This window comes from Diaphorina citri, unplaced genomic scaffold (genome assembly GCF_000475195.1).
Source record: "Diaphorina citri unplaced genomic scaffold, Diaci psyllid genome assembly version 1.1 scaffold489, whole genome shotgun sequence".
Classification (NCBI taxonomy): domain Eukaryota; kingdom Metazoa; phylum Arthropoda; class Insecta; order Hemiptera; family Psyllidae; genus Diaphorina; species Diaphorina citri.
Window position 1 is genome coordinate 251,383 of NW_007377924.1, and position 13,085 is coordinate 264,467.

Here is a 13,085-nt window from a genome sequence, read left to right on the forward strand (position 1 = left end):
GTGTTGCATTGCCTGAATAGATCTTAGGTATCTAATAAATGCTTTTTATTTTCGACCAGAATGATTTACAATTGCTCCAGGCTTATCATTAATTAATTACATATTTAATGTGTCGAGAATTCTAGTGGTTTCTTTTCCTTTCTTGCTATTGAGATTTGAGAATGAGAAACATTTTAATTGTACCTCCCCACCAATAAAGAATAAGCACCTGAAAAGTAATTTCAAACATTTCTTATAGGTAAATAATTTTATTATTATCAGCATATACAAACCTTGAATTGAATTGAGCATATAAGAACAACGTTCTAAATACTTGTGTGAAATCAATATCAACATTTGAAAACAATATAATCTAAAACAAATTTTCTAGAGATTAACCATATGACTTCCATGTTCTTGCCTATTACATTTGTGATTTTGTAATCTGGTGATTGCCTCACAAACATTACCACAATGTGGACTTATCTGGAACAGAATGTAATTCCTGGTGTCATTCGGAACAACGCGTTCACTGCCAACAAATACATGAAAAAGTAAGTTTTCCCAACCATACTTAGTCCCTCCATCCACCCCTGGGGGGGCGATTGAAAGGGGGCACCTTCTGGCTTTCGCCTCAGTCTATTTACCTTTTCCTTACTATGTGCTTGGTTTTATTTGGTATACGTAAGTGGCAAGGTTCTCCTGAAGGAGCTCTTCCACCTAACCATTGATCTTTTCATTCACTGTGAGCCTCTTGGACTATAGAGCATAAAGCAGGTCTTTACCGCTACGACTTCGGACCGCATAGAACTGGGGGCACGGTTAGTGAAGTGGTAATGTGCTTGCTTGCCATGCAGAAGGTCCCGGGTTCGAATCCCACCAACGACAAAAATTTGTACTCGATTTTCGATTGCAAATTTTTCAACGGTGTTCTGGTGTTCTCGTGTTGACCCAGCACCTAAATGGGAAGTATTGTGTCTCTTCTCGCCCATCTGATGAGAGGCATACTACGGGATGCTATTCAGTTCATCAGATGTAATATTATAGTTTATTATGGTCAATTCAGTAGTAACAAAATGCTGACCCAACTTGCTTTACTTGTTAAGGGTCTTTTCTTGATACTGAAAGTAATGGTAACATCGGTGTTCTCTGGAAGTTAATTAAAAGCACACTTTATAGTTTATACTGTAGAAAAAAGGGTATGGAATCGACCCCAATTCTGTTCCAATGTATTTGAAAGGTTCTTTTTTTTACTTGAAAGTATTGCAATTTTAATCCTGTCACCTTGCTGTACTATGACGAGAATTATTGATTACACAATTGAGAGGCAAGATGATTGATTGATATTGTTATCCGATAACCTAGCTTATTGTGTGATCATTTTGTTTTCCAAGTACCTATCTAGAATCTCGCGATAACTTAACTACTGGTAGTGCATTGATCACATAATAGACTCTTGAGTTATCCACTCAAGAGTCTATTTTCTGACTTGTTGAGTGGATGATCTGATAGGTAGAGACTTGAGTGGAAAGTATTTATTTGTAAAATGCACGGCTTACAAAACAAAATAAAGAGCCATTAACATGATAGGGGAAGGGTACTATCATGTTTACAGAGTATAATCAAGAATAATAAATCAATAATTATTGTGAGTAAGGTTAATGCCTGAGAGATTTCCCACCTGAGGCAAGACATTTCACGTTACGCTGTGCCTGTGCAGAGTTTGCAGGGCACAAATAATAGATTTCCCATACTGTTCCTGTCTTTAGAGATGCGAGTAAAGCGAAGTCCTTTTCGCCACGGGTGTACTTATTTTATGGTGTACATATGTTGTGTCGTCCCAACACCTAAAGGGAAATAGTATGTCCCTTCTCGCCGATCTGATGGAAAATACTATGGGAGGACGTACTAGCATGCTACGGCACAGGGTTTCCGAGACCAACGTTTCATTGCTAACAAAGAACTAGCACCTCCTAGTTAGGACTACATAGTAGATGAAAATTTTACAGAATCCTTGCAGGTATTCTAAAATGATAGAACTGATACAGAGGACCATCTAGCATCTACCTTGATATATCTTATGCCTTGTTAGGACTACATAGTAGATGAAAATATTTTACAGAATCCTTGCAGGTATTCTAAAATGATAGAACTGATACAGAGGACCATCTAGCATCTACCTTGATATATCTTATGCCTTGACGTACTAGTACGAATGTATAACGTACAGCGTACAGGTGCATGCAGCATGACTCATAATCATAAATCTGGATCTCTAGGCCTAGCTAGCTCGCTCTTGCTGAAATGCCTTTGTTCCGGGTAAAAATCGGGAAATCCGTATTTTTTCACCATTTTGCTAGTTTGTACCGTATATGCCGAAAAAAAAGTTGGCAACCCTAGAGACAACACAAGTCCACAGAGGTGAAGTTACTGTTTGTATGAATGTGTTTGCATTCGCAAGGTTGTCATTCAATATGATATGAAACTGTTGAAGTGTGATAGATCAGAATCTAATTCAGACATGTTCTGGGTTTGGTTGGCCCTTGTAGGTCCCCTTTCTAAGAAGTTGTTTGGCAATAACTCTGTCCGATTTTTTTGTTTGTCCGATTTTTTTTTTATTTGTTAAACATGTTTAACACTTTTAGGATATTTACTCATCCGATTCTGGGTTCTACGGAGCTTGCGAAAGGAGAAAAATACATAAATACATCAGTATTATTATATTATGTTAGAGGTACATTGTTATCTTTGTAGTGAATCTTAATAATGAGGGCACAGCGCGTGTTGCGAAAGCCTGGTCCTCTTTCTGAGTGAATTTTTCAGTTAATTGAACCACTGGTTCACTGTTTATTGCATTCACATGTTGAAATTTTGTGAAAACTCAGTACAAATTCCACCATATCGCCAAATAAACTTCAACTCTGGCGGGGATTGAACCAGGACCTCTTCTTTTTGCGTCCGTATCTCACAACATTTTCACTGATTCATGGATTGTTTGTTTACAGAGAAGAGAAAAATACATATAAATACATCAGTCAGTATTATTCACAATATTATGTTAGAGGTACATTGTTATCTTTGTAGTGAATCTTAATAATGAGGGCACAGCGCGTGTGCTTGTTGACAGATGCGTGTGTTTAGTAATGCGTGTCACTGACCTTGCAAAGGCGTAGACCGGTGACATCTGTTTCATTATAGTGGTCGAATAATGAGAGCGATTTGTTGTTTCATTATACTGGTCGTATTATAAGAGCGATTCTCAGTATCCGCTCAGGTCATGCTCCACTCACAGTACGTTCTAAAATACACATGACGAATTGTCAACCTATGTATAAATTGTAGGCATTTCTAGGTAAAACATGAAGTAGGTATATATTTACTTATTCTGAACTGAATTCACTGAATAAAAGAGACAAATTAATAAATTATTCAATAAATACTGTGATTTATGTGCTCCACTCACAGTACGTTCAATGAACGGTCAAATAGTTTCGTAGGTGATAAGATGGGAGTGAACATACTGTGATTTGAACGGCATCGGTAAGTATCCAATGGAGCAGTTGCAAATGGGTAAAAATTATACATAAATGGTCGAATCCTATGTAAAAAGTTGGGAAAAATCCGAGGTCAAAACTCCGAAAAAATAACTGTAAAAGGTCGAAAATTCAATCAGGTGTTTGATGAACTTGGCCTGACGCACTACCTTGCATCTTGCACCCCAGATTGAGATATAAATAATAATCATGGGAATAGACACAGTTTTTAGTCCGTCCTTCCTTTATTATTACAATAGTAAAAATCTGGTGTGAAGATCACACGACTTTCCTTATCCTATTGAATGATGCTTGTTTTTATGTTCTATATTAACTTTTACAATATCTCTAACCGTTTAGTCGGTAGGAATAGACAACTTACTGATGTTCAAGACATAATATTGGCGAACGCTATCATCTTACAAGAACATAACTAGAGGGCTTAAATCACCCGACTATAACTATGCCAAGGTCCCAAGGTTAGGCCAGAATTTTACACCCAAGTGAAATTTATAACCAGAGCCATGTACCTCTGCCTTCTCAAGTGTGTCCTTAAACACTTAGATTTGGCACTTGGGGTGAATTTAATTACTATTCAGTTCATCAGATTTAAGGTTATAGTTTATTATGGTCAATTCAGTAGTAACAAAATGCTGACCCAAGTGACCCAACTCGCTTTTCTTGTAATGGTAACATCGGTATTCTCTGGAAGTTAATTAAAAGCGCACTTTACACTGTAGAAAAAGGGGAATGGAATCGACCCCAATTCTGTTCCTATGTATTTGAAAGGTTCTTTTTTTACTTGAAAGTATTGCAATTTTAATCCTGACTGTCACCTGGCTGTACTATGACGAGAATTATTGATTACACAATTGAGAGGCAAGATGATTGATTGATATTGTTATCCGATAACCTAGCTTATTGAAGTGCACTTTATACTGTAGAAAAAGGGGAATGGAATCGACCCCAATTCTGTTCCAATGTATTTGAAAGGTTCTTTTTTTACTTGAAAGTATTGCAATTTTAATCCTGAATGTCACCTGGCTGTACTATGACGAGAATTATTGATTACAATAACTTGCACGTTTGGCTAAACTCTATAGGGCTTCATTTCCATCCAGACAAGTGTGCCAAAATGACATTTACCTATAAAAAAGGAACTTGTGTGATCATTTTGTTTTCCAAGTACCTATGTATCTAGAATCCCGCGATAACTACTCGTAGTGCATTGATCACATAATAGACTCTTGAGTTATGATCCACTCAAGAGTCTATTTTCTGACTTGTTGAGTGGATGATCTGATAGGTAGAGACTTGAGTGGAAAGTATTTGTTTATTTGTAAAATTCACGGCTTACAAAACAAAATAAAGAGCCATTAACATGATAGGGGAAGGGTACTATCATGTTTACAGAGTATAATCAAGAGTAATAAATCAATAATTGTGAGTAAGGTTAATGCCTGAGAGATTTCCCACCTGAGGCAAGACATTTCACGTTACGCTGTGCCTGTGCAGAGTATGCAGGGCACAAATAATAGATTTCCCATACTGTTCCTGTCATTAGAGATGCGAGTAAAGCGAAGTCCTTTTTGCCACGGGTGTACTTATTTTATGGTGTACATATGTTGTGTCGTCCCAACACCTAAAGGGAAATAGTGTGTCCCTTCTCGCCCATCTGATGGAAAATACTATGGGAAGGACGTACTAGCATGCTACGGCACAGGGTTTCCGAGACCAACGTTTCATTGCTAACAAAGAACTAGCACCTAGATAGGACTACATAGTAGATGGAAATTTTTCAGAATCCTTGCAGGTATTCTAAAATGATAGAACTGATACAGAGGACCATCTAGCATCTACCTTGATATATCTTATGCCTTGATATATCTTTATCTAGCAGCAACTGCATACCGCGGCCGCTCTAGATCCTATCAAACCTGTTTCTAAGTTCATTTAGGATTCGAACTCATGATATTAGATGACGCGATGAATTTATCACAATCTGAATGCCTGTCGTATGCATATGAGGATAAAGACTATAACCTATCTTGTTTGATACATATATTGATAATATTGGAAACATCTTAAACTCGTCTAATACGTTAACTATACAGTGATAACATGAGGTTGTTACACAATAGCTTTGTCTCTTCTGCTTCCTCAAATGTCCAGGTAGATCCAGGGACCAAGTTCCTCATAGCTCCCAGCATGCGATGTGCTGGTGTCTCCGAATTTCTAATAGGTCTCTCTAATCTATTCCGAAATAGAGAGACTTCTTGAGTGGAAAAATTCGATGTCAGTGAAAGAAATTTTACGAGTATCTAACTCTTCAGTTGGTAGTTGGTCATGTCATGAACCTATCGTTTTCGAAGGATTTCAGCGGCCTAGATGGAAGTTTAGACCCGCACCCGCACCTACAAGAAAACTTTATGTCCCGAATAAAAAAGAAACTTACAGGTATTACAAGTCCCCGATTATCAAAGCTATGGCTTTATTCAACCAGAGCCTTGATAAATATCTAACATTTTATTTCATTAGGTTAGTTTAAGCTCTGTTGCTCTAGTAAGGTCTCTAGGGACGAATTTTTAATTGGCGACGGCGACTCCGCAGTTTCCTGTAATTTTCCTCGTTTAATACATTAATACCTTATGTATAACTTGGACACATTTGCTACAAATTACGCCTCTCTCACTGCGGCTCCTGAAGGGCGACTCTCATTCGGCCGGCCCCTACACTCATCGAAGTTACATATCCCTGCCCTAAGGACCAAGGAATCCATGTCCATTTTCCTCACATTGTTCCTTTGTTCATGAAATCTCTATCTTGGTCATATGGCACGGAAGAGACAGTGTTTATATTATTTCATTTAGGGCCGCCTATGGCACTTATGTCCTAATGATCCAATGTAACATTTTATCAGTTTTGATTTGAGTTCGGTACCGAATTATTTTCATTATCGATTCATATATCGAATCTTGTGTTTATTTTTGGTAAATGTTTGTGATTATTATTAGTTTTTGATTTATTAAATTTAAATATTTCCGTATTTTTTGGTCAATGTTTGTTAAAACTAACTTGCTATACAAATCATAACCTTGTTTATTTCTACAGAACATAAAACAATTTTCATGTTTATTTTGTACGTGGACATTTTTTTAATACCTAATAATTTTATTACCATAATTATTGCTCTTTTTAATGGTTTGTTTTTGGTTTAATGTGGAAATCAGTGTGTAATAAAATCAATGTATTAAAACTTAAAACTCAAAATTAATATGAGCTAGTGCATTTGGTTTTGTAAGCATTTTAACTGATGGGGCTGGGGGTTCAATTTTAGTTCCGCGACATAGAAAATTCATTTAGAAAGGTCCACAAAGCGAACCCTTTAAGTTACACTCTTGGATGGAGAAAACTGATTGGCTGAAATTTCCGCCAATCAGGAAATTTGTGAATTATTTATTAAATCAACCAATTAGATTGGTTAACCCGAGAGCTGAGTTTAAACTCACTTTGTAAACCCGACCGGCCATTAGTCTGATAAAACAGTACTAACTTCCGCTTTTGTGACATTCCTTATTTTTTTCTCGATGTTTCCATGTTGATGCGCTATAATCCGAATTTCAAGCTTTCTCCTGTGAAGGAAGGATGTTGCATTAAAAAACACCAAAACACTCGAAATGTTTGACCTTATTTCACCTTTTCGCCTATAACTCCTAAACTTCATCCCTACAGTTTTCCGGATTAGAATTGATTAGATTGTCCTGTTTTACTTTTAATTTTCCATCCGAGTTTTGACCGGACTCTCGCAGACTGTCCGGACATAGTCTCCAAGCATTCTCAGAGGTACTTTTTACCATCCCTACAGTTTTCCGGATTAGAATTGATTAGATTGTCTGATTTACTTTTAATTTTCCATCCGAGTTTTGACCGGACTCTCGCAGACTGTCCGGACATAGTCTCCAAGCATTCTCAGAGGTACTTTGTAGATCCGGCTATGGACGGTTTGTACACACCTCTCGAGGTAATGTTCAACAATTGTATATCGTTCTGGTTTTGTGTGAGTTCATTTCAAAGATATTGATAGATTCTGACGTAACTTTGTGAAGATTCATCTCGAAAAGAAGAACACAATAGCTTTTACTCTTCACAGTTGGGGGAGGGGTTTTTTTTTGCCGCGGCCGCTCTAGATCCTATCAAACCTGTTTCTAAGTTCATTTAGTATTCGAACTCATGATATTAGATGACTCGATGAATTTATCACAATCTGAATGCCTGTCGTATGCATATGAGGATAAAGACTATAACCTATTGAGAAGGCCTAGCGAGAACCAAGAGCGATGAATTTATCACAATCTGAATGCCTGTCGTATGCATATGAGGATAAAGACTATAACCTATTGAGAAGGCCTAGCGAGAACCAAGAACTAGTATTAGGAGTATGTTGATAAATATCCAAAATAAATATGTAAAATTCTTTGTATTTTTAAGTGTTACACCATTGACTCTGATCCAAAGCATTTGTTTCTAAGGACCTGGGTCTGTAGATCATATCAGAGCAGGTTTATATAGACTTCAATGCAATACCTCTCTTTTTAAAAGCACACTCCTTCAATATTAAGGGACTATATGTTGATAAATATCCAAAATAAATATGTAAAATTCTTTGTATTTTAAAGTGTTACACCATTGACTCTGATCCAAAGAATTAGTTTCTAAGGACCCGTGTCTGTAGATCATATCAGAGCAGGTTTATATAGACTTCAATGCAATACCTCTCTTTTTAAAAGCACACTCCTTCAATATTAAGGGACTGATATGAGATTTTCTATTTAAAATACATCAGAACCAGCTTTACAATAACAATGATGTTGGGAGCCAAAAACCACCGATGGCTATACATATCTCCACAAAATTGAAATGAAAATATTGAATGTGTTGTTTGACACAGTCTAAATATAAAATTATGTAATTGTAATCTTGACACTTGACATTGTTACCAAATGCCTTCGGGGAGAAAATTAATTTAATTGTACATCAAAATATAGATTCTGGGGCAAAATGAGGTGCTAATAAATTTATTAAATGATTGCCTTAATACATAAATAATTGTCTAAATGATAACAATAATTGCCTGAATAGCTAGCTTTTTTTTCCCGTGCAGCTTTTCATTACGAGTCTCGGAGTCCCCCCTCTTAATATTTGAACTACTGAAAATAGAGGCCATGGCGTTGGCTAGTTGACTAATCTAAATCTTTTTCTCTCATTTTCAGGAATTCCGAGCGACGGAAAGAAAAGTCGCGTGACGCCGCACGATGTCGCCGTTCCAAAGAAACGGAAATCTTTCACGACCTGGCGTCACTTCTGCCTTTACCTTCCACCACTGTGACGTCACTAGACAAAGCTTCCATTATGAGACTCGCCATCTCCTTCCTCAAGACCAAACATATACTGGATAGCTTTTTTTTCCCGTGCAGCTTTTCATTACGAGTCTCGGAGTCCCCCCGCTTAATATTTGAACTACTGAAGATAGAGCCCATGGCGTTGGCTAGTTGACTAATCTAAATCTTTTTCTCTCATTTGCAGGAATTCCGAGCGACGGAAAGAAAAGTCGCGTGACGCCGCACGATGTCGTCGTTCCAAAGAGACGGAAATCTTTCACGACCTGGCGTCACTTCTACCTTTACCTTCCACCACTGTGACGTCACTAGACAAAGCTTCCATTATGAGACTCGCCATCTCCTTCCTCAAGACCAAACATATACTGGACATGAGTAAGTATATTGTGACGTCACTCTCAGTTGGATTCATAGCGGTAAAATAGTTAGACTCTTGAGAAAGGACATACATAACTTTCAAAAATGGGAGAGCATGAGACTGTAGACCTCAGGGTTGGACGTCCATGGAAAACACACAGAGTGAATGTACGCAGCTCTGAAGGCTCTTTGTCTCATGTCCGTGTGTTAGCATGTCCAATGTCCATCCCGTGGTATGTAGGTGTGACGGTATAACCTTCTTCAGATGTGCCAGAAGAGACACAATACTGCCCAATTATTAGAATCTGGGTGAACAGGTTATGAAGGGTCACACTACTTCCTCGCACTTGAGATAGAATAGTGGAAGGTAACCTATTGAAGTTTTTACTCTCACGGCTATTAGGTACTTCTAGCGTGGCGTTAATATTGAGATAAAATCAGAATAGCGACATGGAGATAAATTAGGCACCAATCTAAGTTTAGGGCCCAATTGGTACTTACACCCTCTCAAAATCGGGAAGCAAATAGTCACTGGCCCTCGCAAATCCGAGAGCCAACTGGTAGAAGAAAAAAAAGTTTGGGACCCAACTGGTATCCTCCCCGTGGCCGAGTGGATATCACACGAGCCCTGCACGCTTTAGGTCCCGGGTTCGACTCCCGGCGGGATTGAGGGTTTTTCGGCTCTGTGCTTGGCGTTCGGGGTGCACTCAGCCTCGTGAGGACAATTCAGTAGCTAGCGACCAAGGCGTTCATAAAAATGAACAGTACAATATCGTACAACCTCGATGTAATGAAATGAGATTGTTATAGTATGTAGCTTGGGGGTATAGCGCGTCTGCCTTAAAACCGCTAGGTCGTGGGTTCGATTCCCGCCCGGGGCGTATTTCATCCTGAACAAATATGGTTCGTTCTTGGAACGCCTGGCTTTCTCCTCTCCTGTTTCCCTTCTTTCTTCGCTTTCAGGAGGGTAAGACCTTAGCAGTTACAATTCCTTCTATCAAACCTCTTGAGGAAAAAGAAAAAGAAGACTATTTTAGTCTGAAAAAAATACTCATGTACCGTATGATATTAGAATAAGGAATAAAGTTATTTTTCAATTTAGTCCTGAGGATGGCATCATGAGATGTTGAAACATGTTGACTCTTTTCCATCAATAAATTCGTTTATTTAGTCAAGCCCAAGTAAGCGCAACTGATCAATTGAAATAGACACATTTACGACAGTAGTTTAACTACATACATAACTGCATGTTCTGTTCATGACGAGGTTGATTCCCGACTTTATTGGGGTTGTAAGCGCCAATGCTCGTCATATGTCAGAAATGTCGTTCTCCGATTAATAGATACTTATACACTGGTGCTTAACTATGTGACTTGACGTGGACTCAAAATACCAACCTCAAACTGCTCTACTTACTGTGGTTGGTAGAAATTTCAGAGTATTAGATGGTAGAAGAAAAATGAAACTGTCATATGTCAGAAATGTCGTTCTCCGATTATTAGATACTTATACACTGGTGCTTAACTATGTGACTTGATGTGGACTCAAAATACCAACCTCAAACTGCTCTACTTACTGTGGTTGGTAGAAATTTCAGAGTATTAGATGGTAGAAGAAAAATGAAACGAACGGCAGTCGATCGATGTCGACTGAACCATCCACACTGCCTCTGAACCATCCACAAACATAGATTCACCTCGTTGATCGATGGCCTGTCGACTATGTTCGGACTTTCGGACACACCTTAAGATCAAATTTTTGACTTGTTCGGGAATATCGGGAATCACCCCAACCTTGCATCAGGTGTTTGATGAACTTGGCCTGACGCACTACCTTGCATCTTGCACCCCAGATTGAGATATAAATAATAATCATGGGAATAGACAGCTTGCATCAGGTGTTTGATGAACTTGGCCTGACGCACTACCTTGCATCTTGCACCCCAGATTGAGATATAAATAATAACCATGGGAATAGACAACTTACTGATGTTCAAGACATAATATTGGCGAACGCTATCATCTTACAAGAACATTACTAGAGGGCTTAAATCACCCGACTATAACTATGCCAAGGTCCCAAGGTTAGGCCAGAATTTTACACCCAAGTGAAATTTATAACCAGAGCCATGTACCTCTGCCTTCTCAAGTGTGTCCTTAAACACTTAGATTTGGCACTTGGGGTGAATTTAATTACTATTCAGTTCATCAGATTTAAGGTTATAGTTTATTATGGTCAATTCAGTAGTAACAAAATGCTGACCCAACTTGCTTTACTTGTTAAGGGTCTTTTCTTGATACTGAAAGTAATGGTAACATCGGTGTTCTCTGGAAGTTAATTAAAAGCACACTTTATAGTTTATACTGTAGAAAAAAGGGTATGGAATCGACCCCAATTCTGTTCCAATGTATTTGAAAGGTTCTTTTTTTTACTTGAAAGTATTGCAATTTTAATCCTGTCACCTTGCTGTACTATGACGAGAATTATTGATTACACAATTGAGAGGCAAGATGATTGATTGATATTGTTATCCGATAACCTAGCTTATTGTGTGATCATTTTGTTTTCCAAGTACCTATCTAGAATCTCGCGATAACTTAACTACTGGTAGTGCATTGATCACATAATAGACTCTTGAGTTATGATCCACTCAAGAGTCTATTTTCTGACTTGTTGAGTGGATGATCTGATAGGTAGAGACTTGAGTGGAAAGTATTTATTTGTAAAATGCACGGCTTACAAAACAAAATAAAGAGCCATTAACATGATAGGGGAAGGGTACTATCATGTTTACAGAGTATAATCAAGAGTAATAAATCAATAATTGTGAGTAAGGTTAATGCCTGAGAGATTTCCCACCTGAGGCAAGACATTTCACGTTACGCTGTGCCTGTGCAGAGTATGCAGGGCACAAATAATAGATTTCCCGTGAACTGTAAAAACTCAGAAAAAGACCCTAAATCGGACTAACCATTCAAGAGAACGACAGTGAGGTCTATGTTTCAAATCGACAGTTTTGTATTTGAATGTTCCGCTATAACTCATGTTGGCCGGTCCGATTTTGATGAAATTTGGTTCATGAGCTTAAAACATCAATGCACGATTGGACGTCGATTCTTGAAATTTAGGGTCCCTATCCGTAATATCCGTATTATGATGAGTCAATGGAAAATTCATCTAATAACTCAAAACCCTTGTTTTTATTTTCCAGTATTTGCCAAAGGCCAATGTCAGACGGAGCGCTACCGCTGTGGGGGAGAAACGACGCGTTGTGACAGAGCCCAACCACTGCTTTGTGGCCATTGGGGAGCCTATACCACACCCCGCTAATTATGACGTACCCCTGAGCCAGACTTTCCTCACTAAACATTCACTCGATATGAAGTTCACATATGCTGATGAAACGTAAGTATGGTAGTAGTGGTTCAGATAACTGTAGAACTCAGTCAGGAAAAAGGTCTGTATGGCGCCCCCAAAGGCCCGTCGTACCCAATGTCCAATGAGGAAAATTTCTTTAGATGTTCAACATTTTTTTTTGACATTGTATCAAAATGGTACTATCCTTTCTAGAGTTATTTTTTGTATATTGAAAAGGCTTCTCAAATTTTAGAAACCACTCCATTTATATTTCCTACGGTTAGGAATTAGAATTACAAATATCCTTTGTCGATAGCTGATTGTATGATAGAGTCACCCTGTTTGAAAAAATCAATTATAAATGCATTAGCATGTGTCACTGCTCTTATCATTGCATTGTTATGAATACTGGGTGATGAAAAAGTCATCGGGCGAGAAGGGGGCTCATGTTTAATCTTTTTTT

At 38.1% G+C, this 13,085-nt stretch overlaps 1 protein-coding gene and 1 long non-coding RNA gene across 2 annotated transcripts in view; both read left to right on the forward strand.

Annotated features, from left to right (window-relative positions):
* Window positions 1-248: 248 nt before the first annotated feature.
* LOC103509350 (hypoxia-inducible factor 1-alpha-like) overlaps window positions 249-13,085 on the forward strand; it is a 19,070-nt gene continuing 6,233 nt past the window's right edge. Inside the window, exons 1-4 of the mRNA XM_026823722.1 lie at window positions 249-533; window positions 9,096-9,332; window positions 9,794-9,899; window positions 12,477-12,670. Of these exons, the coding sequence (XP_026679523.1) occupies window positions 454-533; window positions 9,096-9,332; window positions 9,794-9,899; window positions 12,477-12,670 (617 nt within the window). The 5' untranslated portion in view covers window positions 249-453. The remainder of the gene's footprint in view (window positions 534-9,095; window positions 9,333-9,793; window positions 9,900-12,476; window positions 12,671-13,085) is intronic.
* Window positions 7,406-8,928, forward strand: LOC113467505. Its single transcript, XR_003391566.1, has 2 exons — window positions 7,406-7,533; window positions 8,783-8,928. It is a non-coding gene; the product is annotated as an uncharacterized LOC113467505 (long non-coding RNA).